Raw genomic sequence first — 22,897 nt, 5'->3', positions numbered from 1 at the left:
TGGGACTTGACGGTAAGTAGACAAGAGATCTAATGTACTGTAAACCTCGTAATGTGAAAATTCCTCAGTCATTTTTTCCAAGCGTGGCAGAGTGTAAGCGTCCAGATATGTGAACTGGTTGACAGTTTGGCTGTAGTGAACAACCATCCGGGTTTATGATTGACATTCTTGGTAACCAAAACCTGCGCTCTCCAGGGAGACGTTGACGGCTCGATGATGCCAACTTCTGCGCGAATGAATTCTTCGTTATCCAAATAATTCCGACTTGATTTGGTGGCAACAGGCTTGAAACCTGGAGACAAGCTGGTGAAAAGCGATGGTGATTCAACGTTTACTGGCGTCAGGCCGTAGATGGTGAACGCATCACGATCACCGCAGAATAAAATTTCTATGTTGCCGTGTAGACCTAGAAGATCGTGCCCGAGTAGAACGTCGTCGCAGAGGTTTGGCATTACAGGGCGCTTCAGTTCATTGTATGAATGATCTCTGTATCGGACAGACACACAAGCGTAACTGGTCGTTCGACAGAATAATGATGTAGATGCCATTGTGACGACTGAAAAAGTTGGGTAAATTTTCCAACTATGCAGTTTCACGACGTTAGAATTAATGAAACTACAAGAACTTCCTGTATCGACCAGTGCACGGAGAGTGATGCCGTTGACTTCGACAGTTGCGATGGCACGTACCAGGCAGATAGGTACTGCTGCAACGAATAATGACGATAAAGTGGGCTTTATTGTACAATTTGTATGGAACGTAGTGGTGTATTTTTGAATGGCATGCGCGGCGGAAGTGACGGCGTTTATCACAATGCTTATAAACGGCCCCTCGATTGGGGCACTTTGAACTGCAGAAACAACACTTTTGAAGGGGTTTTACAGCAGCAGTGGTCAGGTCGACACGTAATTCGTGATTCTGTGAAATGGGCGGAATCGTGCAGTAGGGTATAGTTTCGTTATTAACATATGACTGTGACTGTTTGTGAGTCAAATCGATGGATCTAGCAAGCAGATATGCTTGGTCCATAGTTATTTCGCTCTATACTAGAAATTATTTGTTATAGGCGTGAACGTCAGGCCATTAATTATAGCCTCACGCATGCACTCTGTGGGCTTTATTGTACAATTTGTATGGATTTAAACTCACAGTCTGGTTAATGATTTCAGTTTTCGTACGAACCGATCAATATTCTGTCTATCCTCTTGCTTATAGATCTTCAGCAGGTAGCGTGCATATATGAAATTTTTGGGCGGACATATAATTTTCTTAACGTGTCGATCGCAGATTCATAGTCGATGTAATCATCAATGTGATCATATACCGGTGGGTGATGATGAGAGTTTCACGTTTCTTGGGTTTAGAAGATTAGACAGTTTTCAGATAGGTGTCGAAGGTACGAATCCAGTGATTCCAGTGTTTTGCTGCATCTGCGGACAGCGTCGAAGAACCGAAGTCGTAGCAGCGGATCCATTGTACCCTTAGACAAGAAAATGGAGACGTTTAGAATGTATCCTAGTACGAGTTAGAACAGAGTCCGGGCTATCGGGGATAAACAAAGTTTTACTTATCTGAGAACATGCACTGATGAGCTGAAATGTACATACAAAGTTTCAGTACGAGTATATTTGATAAGTATAATAATAGGCACACAAAAGTCACGACAATATGAGGGACCCCCAAAGCTGAAATTCCCGAAGATCAGTTCAATTGATTCGTGGGGCCGGTCCCCGGAAACCGGGGAGTGCTGAGGAAAGTACTGAACAACGGTTCTCCTAGCCACCTGCTGTCACTCACTGGATGCATTCTACTCAGCTGACCAGTCTGTCCTCCTTGACATCATCATCATGAAAGACAGTAACGTCAGTATTGACACTGATACTTCACTGCCGTACCCTCCTTGACATGATTGTCCATTAAGGTATATTTCGGACGTTTGTGAACAGAAGAACTTGTTTGTATTCGCATACTTCCGGGCGGGTGGTCGTACATGGAGAGCTCTCCAAGATCGTCAGTAAATTGAGCGGTGTCCGTCAAGGATGCCCACTCTCTTCATTGGTATTTAATTTCGTGATGGACGTGATATTGAGACGAACGCTGTTGGGTCTTTAAAACCCTGGTGCTCAAATAGCTGCTGACGAGAACCTTGTCAATTCGGAGTATTTGGACGTCCTCGTTCTCATCTTCGAAGGAGAGGTGCAGGTGCTTTTGGATGAACTGACCAGTCATCCCGTCTTTTGGAGTGCACTTTGCACTCAAAATATAGTGAGGCTTTTGGTCTTGCAATCACTGAATACACCACTTACGACTCATCGAGGCACTCAAAGTTGTGGAGCATTCTACGTGTCTTGGAAGTTGTATTAGTTCCGATTGTGTTGTGGCACTAAATCTCTTCTCCATCTGCTTTTATTCCCTTCCTCAAAATAAGGCTTTCAGGTAAATTGTGGTTGTACGGCAGCGAAGCACCAGTGTTGAAAACTGTGTTATGCCTGTCCATGATGTAAGGCTTTCAGGTAAATTGTGGTTGTACGGCAGCGAAGCACCAGTGTTGAACACATGTGTTATGCTGTCCATGATGATAGTGATGTTGCCGCTAATGGTGATAATGATGATGACCCGTATTTCACTCAACCGAGATCCTCGGAGAGGGAGAATCGAGCCAAGGGAGGTCAAGCAGTGAATTGGCAGCGAAGATTGCAAGTCACTACTAGCAAACTCGGTTGCGCTAAGACAGGACACATCAATGGTTAAAGAAGCTGACAAAATGGTGCAGTCGCTTGCTAGATGGCGTAAATGCATCCAAGCTGTAATCCGCATCTCATAGCTTCTCTCAATCTCTTCAATGGAAAGTCCACTGACACCCTTGTATTTATGCATTACTTATGCTATGTACCGCCTACGGTGCGTAGCTCTTCACCGCTACCTTTCCAGATCAGTCTATTAGTCATCCATAAACCATGTCCCTAGTTTATATTGCTTCCAGCTGTTACCGTTGCCGAACACCGGAAAGTAGGAGAGTTTAGGAAATACAGCCAAGTATTGGAGGCGATTCCATGTTCACTTGTTTCGGGTAGCTGCGTATTGACGACGATAGGTCTGATTCGCGAGCTCTACTGACTGCGTGATTGGGTCATTTCTTCCAGTGTCTGCAATTATTGACAAGTTGAGTCCCGGAACCCCCATCCAGGGAGGCGGCACATCACCGGCGGACGGAAATGTGGCAGCTATAACCACTGCATATCATACGCGGTTTTTAAAGCTGAAGGAGGTGATTATCATTTCAATTGCAGACTGCCTTGTAACACGGATGCTCTCTTTTCTTTTTTCTGTGGTTCCCTTTTCGCTCTGCTGACATGGTAAACCCTATGGAATAAAGCCCTAACAGGTTTAACCGCAGTATCATTGCAATCCTGGAGCCCGACTGCCATTTCAAGGTGGAAACGTTTGGTCGGGATACTGCCATTTCTCGTGAGATATAAAGGATTACGATAACCCGGAGTACGACAGTAATACAGAACAATGAAACAAAAACACGGGTAGACTACTGCTTAACAGGCCCCATTTCCTGCTGTTTCGCATAAGTTTTACTGTTGGTTCACCTCTGCTCTCCATGGGAACTATTATTTCGGTGTTGAGGTTGTTAAAATGCACTGAAACACTTAATCTTCTCGTCGTCAACGTCCGCCTCGTGTTCGGACGTAAAGTTAACAACCTGCTCACAGTAACTCAAAACCGTGTCTTTTTTCAGCCTTCGGTATGGTAGAGGAAGCCTTCAAAGTACTCACATTAAACTGTTGGTGAGTACCTGGTTTTCGCTTGTTTTTAATTGATTTCGAAAAGGGGTGTGTTTATTCCGTTCTGTACCGTACGAAAAGATGACCGGCTCAAGCTGATTGCGAAACGGCTTTCAGACGGAACTTACGATATTGTGATGCTCCAAGAAGTTGTTACTTTCGAGTGACTTATTTAATCTCGGTTTGTTCTAGATATGGACAGACCCCGACTTTCGAATGCTACAAAGTTCTTTGAAGCATGTATACCCGTGGTCTACTTATTTCCATTCGTAAGCGTCGTTTTTTCGCTAGTACTTTGTGCCCTCCGGTTTTTTGAAGGAATCTCATCGGTAGTGGCCTGTGCATTTTTTCCAAATGGCCAATGGACAGCATCTTTATGCATCCCTTTGGAGCGAACGGATATCCACATTTGCTGCATCAGGGTGATTGGTACTGCGGAAAAGGTGTCGGATTAGCCCGCGTCACGAGCAAACATGGATTTCGAATCAACTTATACGTTACACACGTGAGTATCTTTGTCAATTTGTTGGCCGAACACATTTAGTTACCGTGGCAGAAAATGTTTGGATCAATAGTTTTGATGAATTAATCCCGAAATTACGGACGTGATGTGACTATACTGCAGATAACTCGGATAACTTGTTGAACAATCCTTCCGAGAATATTCTTCATACGAGAGAGTGGTTCCTTGTTTTTCACACGAGGGAACGCTTGGCTGAAAATTGGCGTGTGCAGATAGTACACGGCGGTGAAGCGCCAGTGTCAACACCGATGTTTTTGTCTCTGCTGATGAGATAGTATATTTCTTATGGCACCCTGATCCTCCACATAGTCTGACTGTTTTCCAACAACGCTAGTGTTTAGCCAAGCACGTCAACGTAAAATCAACTCTGCGGAATATCATATGATTAGCAATCGAAGAAGACATCCACATCTGACCCAATTTCGTCTGTTTGCTCCAAACCAGTCTGGATAGGCACTGATTAGCGCTCAGAACTGGGTTATCATGTTGAGAAGACATCCCGTTCTGTCAGACCGTTTGCTGCTAGGTCCTGCAGCGTTGGATTAGACCGTAATTCGGTCTGTTTCGAAAGCCGCTTCTTAGTGGAACAATTGCAACTTCTCTTCATTCACATGTGACGCAGTAGCTGGGCATTGATCAGCTTCAGAATGGCGGAACATCAGACAACCTTTTATGTGTCTTTACCGTGAAACGAACCCGCATGATTTTAATGCAGACTGTCTAATGTATTGTCAAGAGCAACCTAGGAATCTGTTGCGCGCTGCAGCGCCTTAGGGTTTTCTCTGTATACCGTGTCACCATAGGTTAACTTAGATAAGTCCACCGGGCTAGAAATCAGCTGGCCGTTGTGCTTCTAAATAAAGCAGCAAACAATCGCGAGGTGATGTGGTTAGTTGAATTGCTATGAGCTGATTCGGTGAGAAACATCAACAATGGTTGTCTTTCTGCACGTGCCAGCCTTCAGCGTTATTCAATTTCAAAATTCGTGCCAAAATATGAATAGTTTAAGATCTAATAAGATGAAGAACGACTGACGAGAGAAGAAAGCTTTTGATCACACTATTGGATGTGCCCTATACTTCTCCTTGGCCCATAGCTTCGAATTCCTTGTAGAGAGACTTGGCGAGAGAGAATTATCTCGATTTTCAGAGATCCCTGAACATTATAGAGTAAGCAGGCATGCTACGACACTGTAAGCTAGAGAAACCAGTATCCTGTTCTCCAGTTGCACCATTTGTTCTGCTATTATCAGACAAGAGATTTACTTGGAATGGGAGGGTCCCAACTGTGTCCTCTTGAAATGAGCCCGGCTGACTGATGAGCTCTAGAAGGAGCTAAATCGATACTGATCTCGACAGTAGTTTTCTTTAGCCTTGCTAGAGGAGCACGAGATAGCTGAGTGATTCAGGTGCGAACTTGGTGGTGGTTCGAACTCAACCCTGGCATCTCGATTGCTTCTCTCTAGTCTTCCTCAGTCCTCGTGTTTCCATGGAGTAGTGTGGCAACTGGGCGCCAAAATTTTGCTGCAGCTGAACGATTTAAATCGTTAATTGAAGAGTTCTGAACTTCATCCACTTACTTTATGGCTGTGTGTGCAAACAAAAGGTTGAAAGGGGTTGTACCATTTAAACAAAGAGGTTGTATGATTTTGTTGCGTAATACAGTCATTTACAACGTGTTTCAAGCAAGACTGCTTAGCTTGATTTCACAATCTCCCGCAGGTCGGTTTTCTCATTGATCGGTAGTAGTAGTAGCCATGTACCGATAAACTGACTGCAAATAACCTCCTCTACTTCAAACGAAAATATTCTACATTTTCATGGCAGACAGCAACGGTCCCCACCAGCCTCCTATGCCATGTCCAGCCTTTAGTAACTCAGAAGTGCTGAGTGCTCTCACTTGTTCTGTTGATTCAAACATAGAGCATCGCAGCAAGACATCACGTGTTTGTTGAAGGCTAAACCAGGCAAACCAACGTGTGATTCTCTTGATTTTAACCTTTTTTGCCTACGTATCAGTTTTTAAAGTGCGTTGGTTTGCAAACGCAACTCCAGGGTGACCCCTCTTTTTCTGTCTTTTGAAACTGCTGATATCACGCTCTAACATGATCTCAGGAACCGGTTTTGGTTGTTGGGAGGTATCAGTGTGTGTTCTCAAGAGATGACAAAGAATGTTTCAATCCAGATACGGTCCAAACTTTCGAGCATAAATTCATTTTTTCCGGCGCTGCGCCCTTAGCAACCCATAACACTGAGATCAATGGTTTGTTGCAGTGGCGACTACGAACCCCATAACCACATTGATGATAGTTGATGATTAGGCAGCCGAATGTGGCCGCCAGGCGCTGAGGTGATAGTGTGGTTGCGCCCCAGAACTTATTTCGCCCCATTGATTTTTTATGCTGAGTATGGTGTCTCGCTTTATGGGACCACCTCTGTTCGTGCTGGCAACCATAACTCTCTCCGCTTACGACGAAGGCATTTATGAGGACTACTAGAATGGCGGAATTCCGCGTCCGCTGCAAATAGGCTGGAGCTTGTGGTAGTGCGGCAGTTTGCGCACCTCTGACCTATTGAGCTATACTTCGGAGTTACACTTTGACGCTCGCAGAGTGTCTCATGCAAGATTGATCAGCGGATGGAGGTCTGACGAACATACTTCTTGTTGCTACAGGTTGGGGGATTGGAATGGGCGCGGTGGCTTGTTCAGATAGTTGCACTACTGTGATAGTATGCTGGGAACCACCCGCTGCCTTTCAGGCTTTTACACTTTGACGCTCGCAGAGTGTCTCATGCAAGATTGATCAGCGGATGGAGGTCTGACGAACATACTTCTTGTTGCTACAGGTTGGGGGATTGGAATGGGCGCGGTGGCTTGTTCAGATAGTTGCACTACTGTGATAGTATGCTGGGAACCACCCGCTGCCTTGCGGTCAGGCTTTTGAGCCAGTCTTTAGGGTTCTAGGCACCCTCCTGCCTAGATTTGGCGACCTAGCAACACTCCAGCCTACCTACAACCGTAAACCTCACAGCTGAAAGTGTTGTCATTCTTAGTCGGCTGTCTCGCAGCTATATCAGCCAGGTCGCGTTACTTGCTGCGTACAACAGGACGGGTAAGCGGAAAGTACTACTGCTGACGTCTCCTTTCTTCAATTTCCACTTATTCCTTCTCTTCTCCACTTCCTCTACAGGTTCCAGCACCAGCACCGACTTTGTTTTCTGTCTTGCTCCGGCTTCTGCGCTTCTATCTTCAGTAACAGCCCTAAGCACTTCCGGTCCACTTAGTTGCTTTTAATGTCCACACACCGAAACCAGTGAGACAACAGGGTTGCTTGTACGCTGGATTCTGCTTTAGTATATACTGTTTGTTGAAAATAAAAATCCAGGACGCAAGTACTGTAGTTAAATTGACTACCCTTCACTTCCTTCCCACTTCCTGCTGCGCGCCTCTGCTGACGTGGAGGCCGTTGTAGCTGGATGTGCCGGGGTAGTTTTTCTGTTGATCCACCGAGCGGAGGTGTCTGTACTTGATTGCATACCTGTTGATAGTCGCCTTGGATGGTCTGTCTTTAAGCGTCCGTGAAAGGATCTCGAGAAAGTGAAGTCCATCATTCCCGGTGTATTGTATCTGCTTACTTCCCAAAAGATTGTGAACATACCAATGACAGTCCTTATAAAGCTTTAGGTTCTCTTCTATAACTGACTCAAATCCCGTGGATCCTGAAGTAAATAGGTGAAGAAATTTATTCACCTGGAGATCCGGTACACTAGTGGTCATACGTTCGATCAGCTTAAACGGGCCTTAAGCATGCCCTTGCGCCGGGCCTACGCCGCAACGTAGCTGGCCGTTTTCGCTATACCACTACGGTCAATCAGAACTCAAAGGTCACTTTTGTCAACTGGTTATTGCATTTACCAAGCCACCTGCAGTTGCGAGGATGCACACATTGGTGAAGCTAATCGGAGACTAGAAACATGATTAAAACGACCTGCCTAGGCGAATTCCTACTTTCTCAGCTGCTCTTGCTTTAAATTGGCAGAAGTCGAGGATTGGATAATCCATTATTAGAAATCCGGTCAAGGTAGGATGCAGAGTTAAAGTTTATTCTTTTTTTCCAAGTCATAGCATGGAGCAGTCGTTCACATGGACCGAAACCCCTCGATACAAGAATGATTAATCGATTCTGGTGTGTATTGTGCGCTCAGAAATATCAGAAACTCACTCTGAGTCTACCTTGATTTTACTGACCGGTCACCTTACGGTTTAGTTTCACTTAAACGATGCAGCCAGCCCCAGTTTTTCGTTTCATTTAACTGGGCTTCGCACCTATTGCGTCGGGCAAATTTTTACGAAATGATTCTCTCGCATGTCTTTGTTGCTCGCGCCACTTTGATCACAAATTACCTCTTCAACGAGCGTCTGCTGATACGATGTAGGATATTAACCATCACTGTACCGATATATCCAAAGTTTTACATGATGCCGAGACTACCTGTGGTACAGTCCACTCAACCTCTTCCAATCATTGGATCTTTGATAAGACTGTCACTTTGCTGAACCCCCAGCGACGGTTCTGGTCGCAACCATCATCGACGCATCGTCTGACGCCAGGTAAAGCCGAGTGTCCGCGCAGACCGAGAATCTTCGTAGATACGGAAGGCCAGGAGATTTTCGTCTGTGAAGTCGTCAGGAACCACAGTGGCTGCGATATCTATCAAGCAAAATTTTTGGATCATTTTGCACAGTACTTCAAACAACGATACAGTTGACCACGTGCTGACTCTAACGAGCCATTGGCCTGTAAATATGGAACCCCTTCCATGTCCGAACGTATATCTCTACTCAAGCGTCATCGCTCCCCTTATCCCGATGACTCTTTGGCTTCTCTGTTCAAAGATGGCGGTGAACTCTTGTCAGTGCCTGTTTCGCCTATTTGGGTCTATCTTGGAGAAACATACTGTTCCAGATAACTGGTGTGAGTCCATAATAGTGCCCATCTTCAAAAGTTTACAATGAATTTAGTCACCACTGAAGCGTCAGTTTGACTCGTTTTAACAAGATATCTTTTGTCACAGATTCTTCCTTTTTCTACGGCGGCATGCGAAACATCACCCATGAGCACCAAGTGGGATTTCCGCAAGTTGGAGGCTGCATTGACCGCATCTTCATACAACGTCAAGTGTTAAAGCAACGCAGCATACGCAGATGGCCCATAATCTTGGTGTTTCTTCATTTCAGGAATGTGTTCGATTTTGTCGGCCAGTTAGTATGTCTCACTATAGTTGCTCAACAGGGCATGTCCCAGAAGGCTGTAGACATAGTCCCGTCTCTATTCCCACATACTCCGGGACGTGTGAAATTGTTCAGGGAGCTCTCCGAAAACTTCCCTACAAGAAAAGGTGTTTGGCACGGATGTCCACTCTCTCTATTTTCGTTCAATTTCGTCATTGATGAAGTAGGTGAACCCTGAAGAGTCTTCAGAACCCCGGTGTTCAAATCGTTGCCTGTGAGGGTCTTGTCGATCTGGAGTGCACAAACGACACCGTTTTATTTATTGAAGACGAAGGTGAAGCACATTCTTTGTCGATCAAACTGACCACCGTCACAGCACCTTTCACCATACATGTTGCTCCGTCAGATTGCAAATCAAGTTGCAGTCTTGTAACGTATCCGTTCTAATTCAAGGAGATACTCCGGAGGTTGTGTGGGATTTTGCGTACTTTTGTATTTGTAATTGTTCTGACTGAAGTGCGTCTAATGAACTCATTGCTTGAATCTCAGTGATTCGGTTTTCGCAGCTTTTGTTGTCAAAACGTTTCAAGGCTCAAATGTACCTAGCCACAGTGGTAGCTGTTTTGCTGTATGGTTGCGAGCATGGTCCTTGCAGACAAGTAACCTGAAGCGTCAACAGGTTTTTGACTAGTGATGTACCGGAAGCGTTAATATCAGATGCCGCCAATGTATTCATGAGGAGGTAATTAGGGGACGGCTATTTTGTTTTCCAATCGTGGAATACATTCACCACCGTCAACTGCATTAGATTAGCCATGTGCTACGCATGCCGAAGCATCGTCCACCGAAACGAGTGTTGTCCTCGCTATCTGAGTCAGAATGGCATATACTGTAGGGTGGATAATGTGGGACTTTGTAGAAAGATGTGAAAGGCTTTTCGGTGAGTATGAACATTGGAACGATCCGCCTTCCAGGATGGGGACCCCGTTACCTTCTCGGGCTGTGCTGGAAACCTTGCAAGTGTTGGTGGCATCCGTCTTGTCAGTTTCCACATTATCCGCTAGACCTTTGAAGGTGTAGGCATCCCAGAATTCTTGTGGTAGCTTAGCACTAGGTCCCTTCCTCATCCATTGCTTCGTTTTTTCCACTTCATCTCTAAGTGTAACTGAATAAACTTTGTCTGTAGGGCAGTGAGGCATCAATGTAAATACTAACGTTGCTGTCTCTGATTGATCGCTTCAATTCGAATCTTGCATGAGGGCTCAATCTTTGAATAGGTGCAGGGTTTAATGGTCATACAGAGTCTCACACTTTTACTACTTCTAAGTCTTTGGACATCCACTAAGCTTTTATTCACTGCATATTTTCTTCCTCACAGCTTATAGCACGCTATGAACTGGATCGAACCAAAGATCACTACGAAGGTCACCGCATATCACAGCTGATTGAACTGTTGCAATTCATACGCACAACTTCTGGTTCCGTAGATGGCTTCATTGTTGCCGGTGATTTCAATCTGGAGTCAGACACGACGGCCATCAAGTTGTTCCGCACCCATCTCGGAGCTTCAGACGCGTGGCTTGACAATGTATGTTTTCTGTGATAACGGTGTTTTATGCAAACAGGGGTCGACTAAGTGTATAACTATAGCGAAAACAACCGGCCGGAGATTTGTTTTCAATATGGAGAGCAGTGGTAATTCTGTTGGCTAAAATTTTTTTTTGGGCCTTCAATCACTCAAATGGCGGATAGCACCTATTCTTCGTGTCACATGCTAGTGGACGCATTCATGTATCCCACCGTTTAAATTTTCAAGTGTATCAGGATTGAGGTACGAATGCGCAAGGATAGCGGGTGTATCACGATATCCAGTAATAATTGAATTTTTGTTCTCTTTTTCCCAGGATAGTAGTTACTCCTTCGAGACAAACTCTTCTAGTTGTCAAAATCTCTGCCTTAGGTTTGCCCTCAACAGTGAAAATCTCGAGATGCTCAACTACAAACTTCCTACTGATACTAACACTACACCTGCGGTTTCGTGATCTGACAGTTGGACGAAAGACCAACGTAAATGAACTGTGTGCCTTAAGCCAACGTTTATGAGACGTAATTTGGACATGCCGTGTCTGGCGAGCCTAAGCAGACGAAAGATTGCGGGATTACCAAGATTGTATGAATAACCTGTTAGGACGCCAGGATGGGGCTATGTCGACCAAGTAATAACCCCATGCGGAATCCTAGAATGCATGTAAAAATCTAAATAACCCAAAAACATTGCTTCCTGAATCCCCCCATCCGTGGTCAACAGGGAATCATTAGCTTCATAGAGTTGCACTGCCTATCGACTCGAAGTTGAATCCGTTTGTGCAGTAATGAATCAGAATTATTTCCTATAACGAGTGTGATGGCTAAGCCTACCACTACCCGTGCCGCTTTTTTGCTACAGACTGGACAACATTACAGGTACTTTTCGTCAGTCCAGTTGTCCAGGCAAGTCGAGGTTTTGGTCTGCATAAGTGAAATGTACGGACATCATGATGAGGCAAGATGATAGTTCAATTAGCTCTCTCTCCAATTTATTTGTATGCGAGCTCCATTGGGCCGCAGCTCGACTTTGGTCGCTCGACTTCTGGTTACCTTGGGCTGACCACACTCCTGAATGTCCACACATGGTACTGGAGCTTGCATACTTGAAGATCGTCGGCGGGTCGTCTCGAGAGTTTTAGAGAGTAAAAGATATCGGGGTGTCTTAGTATGATAGAGGTAATGGTATTTAATGGCAGGATGTCATCTCAAGCTGCTTGCCACCCAGAAGCGATAGTCAGTGCGCAACATATAGGTGATTGAGGCACAGGAATATGTTTTTGTTAGCCGCATCCGTAGTTGACAGTGCGACTTCAGCATGGCTTATCTTGTCTCTTCATTATTGCGAACATGATATCTTATTCCAGGAGTTTGGTTTGCTGGTCAACGTTTCAATTTGGGCACAAAAGGCCCATCGGGCCAAGCAACAAAGTTACGAATTTGGTCGAGTTTTAAGGCAGGAGAACCGATGAGCTTTAGGTGTCGGGTGAGGGATTTTGTTTGTAAGAATCGGTCAGCAAGTGTTAAGATTGAGGGTATGAGGGGAAACCTACAAGAATTGTGAGCAACCCTCAGGATTGGGCTTCACGTGAAATGGACCGGAAGAACTACACTCTATGTGCGACACATATTCGTGTAAGTTTCCCGCTAGCCTATCGATCTTAGCACTTGCTGATCCACCTTAACAAACAAAATCCTATGGCTGACGCTTGGCACTAATTTAGCTTGCTACTAGGAAGAGATCTTGCTGATTGGTCCTCATTCTTCCTCGAAACTCCACTAATCTCTGATTACTTGGCCTGACAAAGCCTTCATGCCAAAAGCGAGACAGTGTCCAGTAATCTCAGACGTTTTCCAACAGACGCCATCTTTCTGTTTCTCCAAAATTCCTGTAGCCGTCAGCTCTTAAACACGCCGGAGGGGATGCACTAGAAAGCGAAGGTTGTACTTGTGATCGCGCGGACAACCCTTACCGAAACGACGAATGGACGAAGTACTACGGAAATGGAGAGCGCTTGGATTATATTTTCTATCGCACGGGCCCTGGACCTGCGGACCCTCATTCCTCGCCAAGTGAGTCTTTTTCTCCCACGATCATTGCTAACCTCTCAGATCTATATAGAGCACACGCTTTTGTGTCTCATCATGTTACCGAATCGATATGAAAAAGTGATTTGGCACCCAACTCTGATTTGCATATCCACGTTATGACGACTTTCTGTGAACACGTATTTTTTGAACCAGCTCGTACTTTTACTGTTAGGGTTAACTCAATAGTCTTCTTAAATTTCCATCGATCGATGAGAGACCGACCGAGATCTCTAAAAATCTAATTGGTCACCCATCTTTTCCAAATCGTATTGATTTTTTATTTACTGCGAACAATTACCTCTCATGCAAAAATCATCTGTGTTCATGCAGAACCTGGAAGATGGATTTATCTGGTATGCACCCGTACATGAATCCAATAATCTGACAATGGTGAAGCACGTGTTGTTGTGAGTTGAATGACACACCACGCCTACGTTAAGCACTGCTGACCATCAGAATACACAAAACGCTGTCAGCTAGGTGGGGTTTTGTGTTCATCCCCATGTGCCCCAGTCATATTGTGATCCAGGTTGTCATTTATGTTGTCTAATGCAGCGGTTTGTGGCTGTCTTTCATTCGACGCGCTCGTTTTGATCCGTGGTCAGTTAGCTGGAACCCCTCGGTTTTGAAGCACCACCATGCCCTTCTACCTTCAAGTGCAACCGGACCTTCCGGTCAGATAAGCTATCCCAAGCGTTGTTCAAAGATGTAGGGGAATCTTCGTGTTCCGATCTGACTATTTTTTCTTACGTAATTGTGAAAATGAGCGTTCCCCGTGGAATTGGGGCCAATCGATGATCGTGCCCGTGTAACTGAACCTACTGGGGTATAAATTTCATGCTTTTCGCTACAGTACTGGCTTCCTTATATTGCATCGCTGGCTGCGGACACGAGACGGAAGTCCGAGAAAATCGAGCAGATTTTCGTCCTGACAATACGTCATGTGCTTAAACAGCGCATGACCTTGAAGTTCGTAAAAACTCTTCGTGCCCCTCATTCCCATTTCTTCAATCGCTTTAGGGCATACAGTGAACTTTGTAGAAGGCTCCTGATAACTGATGAAGTTCGTCAAGGCTACTCTTTTCTCTTTTGCTCAATTTTTTCATCCACGCTATCATGGAGTGCACACTCCATCAGACCATAAATCTAGATATAGAAATCACATCTAGAGAGAGGTTGATGAACTTGGATCACACGGGTGACATCGTTTTGTCGTTTGCCGATTACTCATCTGCCCAAGCTGATCGAAGCAACACCCACCGTCCTCTGTTGGGCGCTCTCCGTCATGGACAACAACAGTCACTGAGAGTGTTGTGTCGGTGCGTGCAATGCTGTAAACTCGAAAAACTGGCCAGGTAAAGTCATAAAAATGATGTGGTCTCAGCAAGAAACTGGACAGGATGAATGCAACACAAGTAGACGAACTAGACACGGAATAAACACAATACACCACTCAGGTTTTTGAAAACTCTTCAGCAGCCTATGGTTCTTGCCTATCGTTGAGCTCATTAGGTAAGGACAGTACCATAGTTTCCGTCAACCTTATGTTCCAAACCGCATGAAGTTCGACTAATGCATCCATTTGCATACCAATTTGATTTTTACATGTGCTTCATCTGGAACCCAACTGATTATGGTCTGTGATGTTCATCTGAAATATGAGGCGTCCTGGTACAACACATCCAGTTGAGGAAAAACATCGTAAACTAGAGATTCATCTTGGTTCCAAATGAGTCTCCCGTTGAAATCAAATTGGTGTGCGGATAAGTATACTTGTAGCCGCAGAATACTTCGCACACAGTTTCGCGTATGTAATGTAGAGTTGATAAAAATATCAATCTTGCACTGCAACTACCGGTTTTCGGAGTTTAACTCCCAAGTATGACTCCAGTCATACACCAAAAACATTAATTTTGTGTAAAAATTAACCTACTACGTGGTACTTGAAGAAAAACTGTGTGATAGAAACAGAGTACAAAATTTGTCACACGTACACCTATGCCCATGTTATTCTCATCATTCACAGGTTTACGGTAGGTACACTGGCTGGCGTTTTTGACATTTTTTAAATAAAGAAAACGGAGTATCCAATCGGCTGAAATTGCACACTGGATCTCCATTACGTACGGATATTTCGGAGTCAGCATGATGCGTCCGTGCATTTATGATAGCTGTGCAGTACTTAATTTATTTGAAGAACAAGTGTTAATATTCAACAGCAATGAACATTGGACAACGGTTAGAAGGTAGAAATCGTTTTAGTAGATTTTGCAATGATAAGTTCATGTACACGTGACGTGGAGGAAAAGGTGCATTTAGGGACGGATGCAGGTGCTGACCAACCGCCTACTGGACGGGTGATGTACCGACTGAATCACCGAGTCTGTTCGTTCTGTGCCAAGTTTACCTACCTGCATTCCACAGCTGATTCTGCCCCCACGGAATTACAGTTGATGTCTGTCAGTGCTACTAATGCGCTTCTTGTTTAACTCGGGGCAGTGTGCCCACATGTTGGTATCTTCAAGGTGTTGAAAGGGCATTGGTTTAAATTGTTAGAAAGTAAAACGGAGTTTGGTAAGTGTTGAAATGAGAAGTCCAAATTCGGGTAGAATGAACGAGACGGGGGACAGACACCAGTCGTTCTTTGGGTCTCAGGACGATGTGTCTTTCCTATTGTGAAGGTCGCAGAACAGAGTCAGTAAGGACATTTACAGATACCGGTTGTTATTCCGTTAGGCATAGGTGTGACGAGTCATCTGTGAGGTTCGTGTGCGTAATCGTGACAGGGAGCAAACGGCCTCGGTAAATCACCGTCCGGTAGGTGTAAGTCGGTAATTCTAGTCCACCCCGGACGTAATGCTTCATTCATGCTACGTGTACGTGGGTTTCTCACTTAAGTATCACTTGAATAGGATCATGGAATGTCTGTATAGTACGAATAATATAAGACGGTATGTAATCGGGAACTTAGAACTCTTCTGGAGACGTTGAAAATGGGGGGGGGGAGCTTCCGACGTGGCATTTTCAGATGCGAGGCTTTGGCTCTGCGGTGGACAGCAAAGTAAAGACTTTGCTGTTGTTCTCCTACGCTCGACCTCATTAGAATAATACGAATACGCTACTTTTACTGATGGCGACCACACATCTGTTTCCATCTTGCCCAGTTGAGAAACCGATTTTTTTTGCAAAAAATAATCGTTTCGGATTAACAAGCATGCAAATATGCGAAATGCCACGAAATTAGTTGTAAGCACTACCAAAATTGTGCAAGTACAAAAAAAATCCGCAGATACAAATTTGTCAGTTTTTAACGAAAATTTCGCGGATCAGTAAATTGAATCATGAGGTGAGCATCTGAAAGTTGTTGACCTTATTGAAGTGCTTCATCTGCCTCGGAGAAAACGCATGCGTTACATCCCGTGAATGTAGAATAATCACTTAGTCAGCATGCTTCTGAAAACTTCATTCTCAACTACCGTCAGTCTGTCTCAATCAGTGGTGTCTTCCAACCGTGTACTATCGTGTTCTACGGCAGCTATCGTCTCACTTTAGTCACTTAACTGGTCGTTGCAACAACGGACAAAGTGTTTTTTTTTCACCCGGCATTTACCCGGAAAAATGCACCTAATGGCCGACTGAATCGATATTCTGTGAAATGCACCTGTTAGGACTATCTCGTCTGTCCGCTACCTTCCGAACAACGTACGCTACATTTGACTTTCGAGCTAGCCATTTACGGAACGCAACAAATGGCGCCGCTGCTTAACCTGCATGCGTTTAACACTCATTCTGTAGTGTTCGAACTAACAAATATTCAAGGAAGACGGCGTTCTCAACCTTAGTTGAACGTAGTTCATATAAAGACTTGCCTTAGACTTGTCTTTGATGTAGTTATACTATTGAAATTTTTCCTCATCTGTCGTTTCCACTCGGCTGGGCTAACAACTCATTACTTGTAGTTAGTGTTGCACTGGCGTTCTTTTATTGGCAGGTGCGCCCCAGAATGCTGTTGAATCGTTAGTGTTGTTTTACCTTAAGCCATAGATTCCGCTCTTGACGCGATCCGACAGAGCAGTTCACAAACAGACCACACATCAACCAAGGCTTGTGCTGTATCTTGAATTTACAGTTTTTTCAGCAGTTTTTAACAGCTACTATGAGTGGACCGACTTAGCCTACTCTGGACCCCGTTTGAACCAATTTTCTCACTTACTGGCTGTGAAGTTGGATAGATGCGTTTCCACCTATCTTTTTAATCGACTTCAAATGTAACGCAGGCGTCTCATTATAGGACCTACGAGAACCAGCTGGGCTTCTACTCAGACAGACAGTCTGGTTGTCAACTGACGGCACATGTCGTGAGCACAAGTTTGCTGTCTTTTACTTCACTTTCCTTAACCAATCGCAGAGATAAGAAAAACCCAGCCTGGAAATTGGACCAAACCATAATTACTCTAACTTTCCATAGGTGTCTTCGGGCAAGCGGCCAAAGCTCTCGCTATCCCGTGGTGTTTAACACTAAAACAATCGTGACGTCGAAGATGACAGCAGGTACATTTTAAAGAAACGTAACTTTTACTTTTTGAGATACAACACTATCGCTCCACCACATTATGACCTAGAACGTTCCCACCTTTGTGACAAAATAGCTATAAATCGAATTCATTTTTCCTTATTGATATAGCTGCTGAAATTTAGAGTGAATGACAGGCTCTGGTATTTGCAAACGCCGGGACTCCCCAGACAGTAGTTCGCTTGTTATGAGTCCCTGTCTGTCAATACTACCATAATTAACATTTAATTTTGTAAGCTACTTTGTTGGCCTCAATGGCCACTCACTCGTCTATGATCACAGAGGAACGGGTCCAGTCATATTCAGAAGAACCAGCGTGTAACCTTGTGTTATGGTAGGACGCACATCTCTGTTGTTGAATTGTTCATATTTTCCTAGGTGGCTGCGACTGAGCAGTGAATACCTCTTGTCTGATGCGTACATACATACAACCATAATGAACATGACTAATACGGATTCAAGTCGCAATTGCTGATTGACAGTGAAACCAAATGTTATCACTTAGCTTGGTATGTCTTTTGAAAAGCAGCCACATGGCGGCTTGCATTGGTAGACGTTGCGCGTTGTCGGTGTGTCGATATTTTCTATTCACCAGGTTACTTGTATACTACGGAAGCGGGAAACAGCTGGATAAACTTGTTCAGTTAACACAGACTGATCTTTCAAGAGGGCCATCGTATGGATGTTCAGTCCACAAGAGAGCGAAAGTTATGCAAAACGCTTCAGGTATTTATGTTTCCTGAAGGCGATTTGTCTTGTCATAGGCCGACACTCAGGCGCAGTCATCTGCTGAATGACAGACATGTAAAGTCAGGTAGACAGCCTTTCTGAGGAGGTTCTCTTTGTAGCGCCGTTTCTCACCCCTTCGGATGGAAGACAACTGGGGAAATAAAGATGATTCGCATGGGGATCGTTGAGCCTCAAAAGCCTTCTATAAGACTTGCTCCTATTCCGCATGTGGGATAGACACATTCTGCGAATAACTGACTGTGAGACGAATGCCACTAACATCTGGTGGGCTTGCTCCCCGCTGTGCGTTATCTAACCTTGTAGAACCGATCCTTGGATAATTGAGATTTGAACATATGCACCGTGCGCTGCTTTTTTTGAAACTGCGTTATTATATGGTCCGAACGTTTGTTCCGATGCCACTTTGTGTCCCAGTCTGTTTTACGTTCCATAATTCCCTCCTAACTCCGCCACTGTTACTTCCTGTTTTGTGGTTATTTGCGTAATGGTTCATTCTGTTTGCTTCAAAGCTTTTCTCGACCGTTTCAGTGTTCAAGGTCACAAGCCAGCGTGCAACGGCGCGAAATTCTGGTTGCAACTTTTCACTCAACCGGACAATGCTTTAGAGGTCTCTTTTCGATTGAGCTGACTCTTGTCTTTTTGGAAATAGCCGTAGCAAAGTAATCAACTACTGGTAATCGAAGTTACATGGAGAACTCCACGGTTCTGTTTTGTCTGGGAGCTTCCAAATCGGATCACGAAAATAGACGAAACAGCTCACCTGACAAGTACAGGACGTCGTTATTTCTCCGAACAATTAGACGTGCAACATTTTTATCGGATTCGACTGGACCTCCCAACTCACTTCGTTCTCGTATGAGTGCAACCTGGTCTGCTTGACTTTGGTACACACCATTTATGTGGGATGTCCACCCGTTACACCTTCACTCAGGCGCTCTAGGTATACATAATTTCTCAGTGTGATTTTTATGGCTGGCTCCAATCATATTCTACCAAAAGATTTAGTTCGTAATGCTCATTTTTATTATTTCTCTTGAAATCAGACCTGGTAAGGCTCAGTTGCGAACAGTGCTGGCTGGATCTACGCGAAGTGCCAGATGAGCCCACTGGGTTGCACTACTCAGATCACGAAGGTGTTGGGGCCTTGTTCAAGCTTACCCGGGTACCGCCAAGTCAGCCTGTTGGTAAGCGCCTGATCCCGTATGTAGTGCGAATGACAAACCTGGAGTTGTTCTTACTACTGACGTTATAAAATGCAATGATTTCTTCTGAAAGTTCTCTGTTCCCACTATTCGGACTTTCATAGATAGGTATTGTGATATGCGCATCACTCTCAACCTCTTCGGATAAACTAGTGACTTCATTTGATAATCTCCAATTATCCGGAACGTGGGCAGCCTGTGGTGTTGTACACTGATTCGAAAATTGATTTCCTGTTACAGGAGACTCGACAGGAATTCAACCAAATCTCTTATCTATGGTAATATCCATAACTGCAATTGCTGAACAAAGACCGCCCTATGTTTCTTTCGGACGATATTCAAGGTAATGAAGTAATTTTTCCTTACACCATCACTTATAAGGTTGTGAGGACCCTTCGACAGTCCACTATTCAACTTTGTCCCACGCCAGCACCAGATGTATAACTGCAGTATATAACTGCAGTGTATAACTACAGTTACAGAACATAGGGTTAACAAAGACTCGAGAACTACGCTTATCGCTTAGCTTCAACAAGGACGAAGTCGGAAGTGGGTTGTCAATGGGTTTTCCTGAACATTTTGAGTAGCGTTGTGTTAACGACGGCTTGACGCTCGTGATTCAGTCCATCAGAGCAAATTGACTTTGGTAATCGCTATCCAAACCCGTTGGATATATCACGGACAAGTATTGTTACTCCTCATCATCAGTGCTCAATATATCGCTTCCCAACAACAACTGGATTCTGTCCCGTTGTGTGAAAGCTTATAACCTTGGTCTCGAATAGGCGTTTATTGCTTGTTACAACCGACCGACAAACACACTTAGGAGTAGTTGACGGCGTATAATGCTCAATCAAGGCGACTCAGTCGGCGCATGAATTTTTACCAGTTTTGTATTTGCCCAATCATTATCCGCTTACGCAGATTGACCTTCAACTAGTACTCACACTTTTAGCTAATCTCATGTTAATTAGTTGTTTCACCCTATCCTGCTTGGTCGAAGTACATTTGACCCCTGAACAGAATACCCCATATGGCGTGCTCGCTCCGGTGTTTTTTGTCTCTTGATCAGTTGGTCCGGGTGAGTCATATTTCGGTAAAATTGACCTTTTCCCTTCTAAATAGGTCGGCTCCACTTCACCATCAACCTTGAACTTGGAATCTAGACGATTCACCCTTCAAGCAGCCCAATTTCATTTTTAGCCTGCTTATAAAAAGTAGTAATCACTAGTTATGGTACTTGGAGCACACAATGAATATGAAATGCTGATGAGGCCATCTTTGGTCAACACTAAAACAATTACTGGTTATGAGACACAGTCACATTCACTTACACAAATGGACTGTTTGGGCACGTTCTCGTCCGAACATGGAGTATAAGCTCCTCGATTTTATCAGACTGAAACTGCGATGAACCACATGCAATCCTCTAGCTTGATCAAATGGTTCCGAGCATTTGACTGTTTCCAGGCCTATTCCTGTGGTGAGCATAGACGGTATGCTACTCCTGGGCACGAGATCATTTGGTGTCGGCTCACTGAGCATCGCCAGTCGCATGACCTTTACTATCGAGGTTGTCGGCTCATCAGAAATGTATGTACAAACTAGATGGTCGTCCACTCAAATTGGCTTTTTTCAGTTTTATTAAAATAAAACTATATAACTCTCCATCACTGTCGAGTGATCCTGTTCCGAGTTCGAGGAGTTTAAGCGGAAAGGGAGTAGAGTTTTTTTTGGTGAAAAACAGTCAAAAAATCGAATCGGTGCCCAGCTGCCATGCCACCGAAAGGAGGCTTGAGAGATGGAATACTGCCAGGTTGTTCAAGCCTAAACTGTAGCAGTCAACATGCTGTGGATCTTCCAGTATGTAAGCTTTTGCCTTAATCACTTAGCCATCCCGACAGTGCGAAGCTGATTCACAAATAGTTCCGACATTTTTATGCAACTGGGTCGTCCAATTCAACTAACAAACCGTCAGAAGCGTTGTGTTTTTAAATTTGATGGTGGCGTTCGGAGATAGGAGTGTCATGCAAGGGCGCAGTTGTACATTTCCGTCCCACGCCAACAGTTCGCAACTGAGTTAAGTCCAATTTAGCCGCACAAGTAATTGATTTTTCCTTGCATATTTCGTCACCTCACACCGTGAATCCCTTGTGGTTCCAGTATTAGCGCGCAATTCTTTTCCAAAAACTCTTATCCTTCCAGAGACACCACCGGCTCTTGTACCCAGAGAAGTGGAACCAATGCTGCTGGAACTGAGACAGCAGATTGACCGCGGTATGCACCGATGTCGTCAAAACCGTCTGTTTCATGCTGTAACCGGTGTCGCATTCCTCTTGTTCCTTCTGTTACTGTCATTTAATCCCCCACATTATAATTGGATTGGGTCATTTATGTCCATTTTGACCGCAGGTCTTCTAGGAAGCGTCGTGTTTGTGCTTTTCTGGGGCTCGTTAGTGGGTCACACTGCTGAGCGACGAGCATTAGAGAACGGGACTTTGATGGTCGATGTGCTCCTTTCTCAGCTTGAGGGCCTCGCTTCCAACGGATCTACCAAACAAATGACAAACAGCCACTGTAACTAACGGCTGTTTGTAATTTTTGAGGATTTTCCAACCATTGCCACTATTATAAGTCATTTGATGTTTCATCCCTTTTGGTTCCGTCATTAATAATATAGGGTAACTGTGATGTCAGTTTCCAGTGCTCACCAGAACTTTTTATGAACGGTTATTTTCTTCTGTCTATCTTCTTAATAATTGAACAAACCGGTTGAATTCTTCATTTTTCTCCTCTGCTTCTTTCATCCCGGTGTAGTTTAGTCGAGTTTGTTTTAACTTACGTTGTCAGCTTTACTCTGAGAGCCATACATTGTTAATCAGGATTGGTTACTGACATGTTGCTAGTAGTTTGTATTTCACAATCTTTGAATTCTGCTTCTGATGCAACTGCTCTGCGGACCAATCGAATTGCGGTGTGTCGGGAATTTTCGAATTCAGTGCCATAGCTTCACTGTAATCAAGAAGTCGTATACATGCGCGATACCTATCCACCGAAGAGGGGCCATTGTGAGAGAATGGTTTTTGTCCTCTCTTTCAGGTGGTAATGGAGACGATTCCATTTCAGTGCTCTAGGTCCTGAAAAGAAC

At 44.4% G+C, this 22,897-nt stretch overlaps 1 protein-coding gene across 1 annotated transcript; it reads left to right on the top strand.

Annotated features, from left to right (window-relative positions):
- Positions 1–3,756: 3,756 nt before the first annotated feature.
- Positions 3,757–22,670, top strand: T265_04589 (hypothetical protein; the record flags this gene model as incomplete). The annotated part of the gene is made up of 8 exons (XM_009169364.1): positions 3,757–3,797; positions 3,841–3,943; positions 3,987–4,063; positions 4,113–4,299; positions 10,928–11,137; positions 13,029–13,206; positions 19,591–19,731; positions 21,955–22,670. The coding sequence occupies 8 exons, from the start codon at positions 3,757–3,759 to the stop codon at positions 22,332–22,334; spliced, it is 1,317 nt and encodes a 438-aa protein (XP_009167628.1).
- Between the last annotated feature and the right edge of the window lie 227 nt (positions 22,671–22,897).

Source organism: Opisthorchis viverrini, assembly GCF_000715545.1.
Source record: "Opisthorchis viverrini unplaced genomic scaffold opera_v5_77, whole genome shotgun sequence".
NCBI lineage: Eukaryota > Metazoa > Platyhelminthes > Trematoda > Opisthorchiida > Opisthorchiidae > Opisthorchis > Opisthorchis viverrini.
The sequence above is the reverse complement of the archived record's forward strand: the minus strand, read 5'-3'. Positions and strand labels throughout refer to the sequence as shown.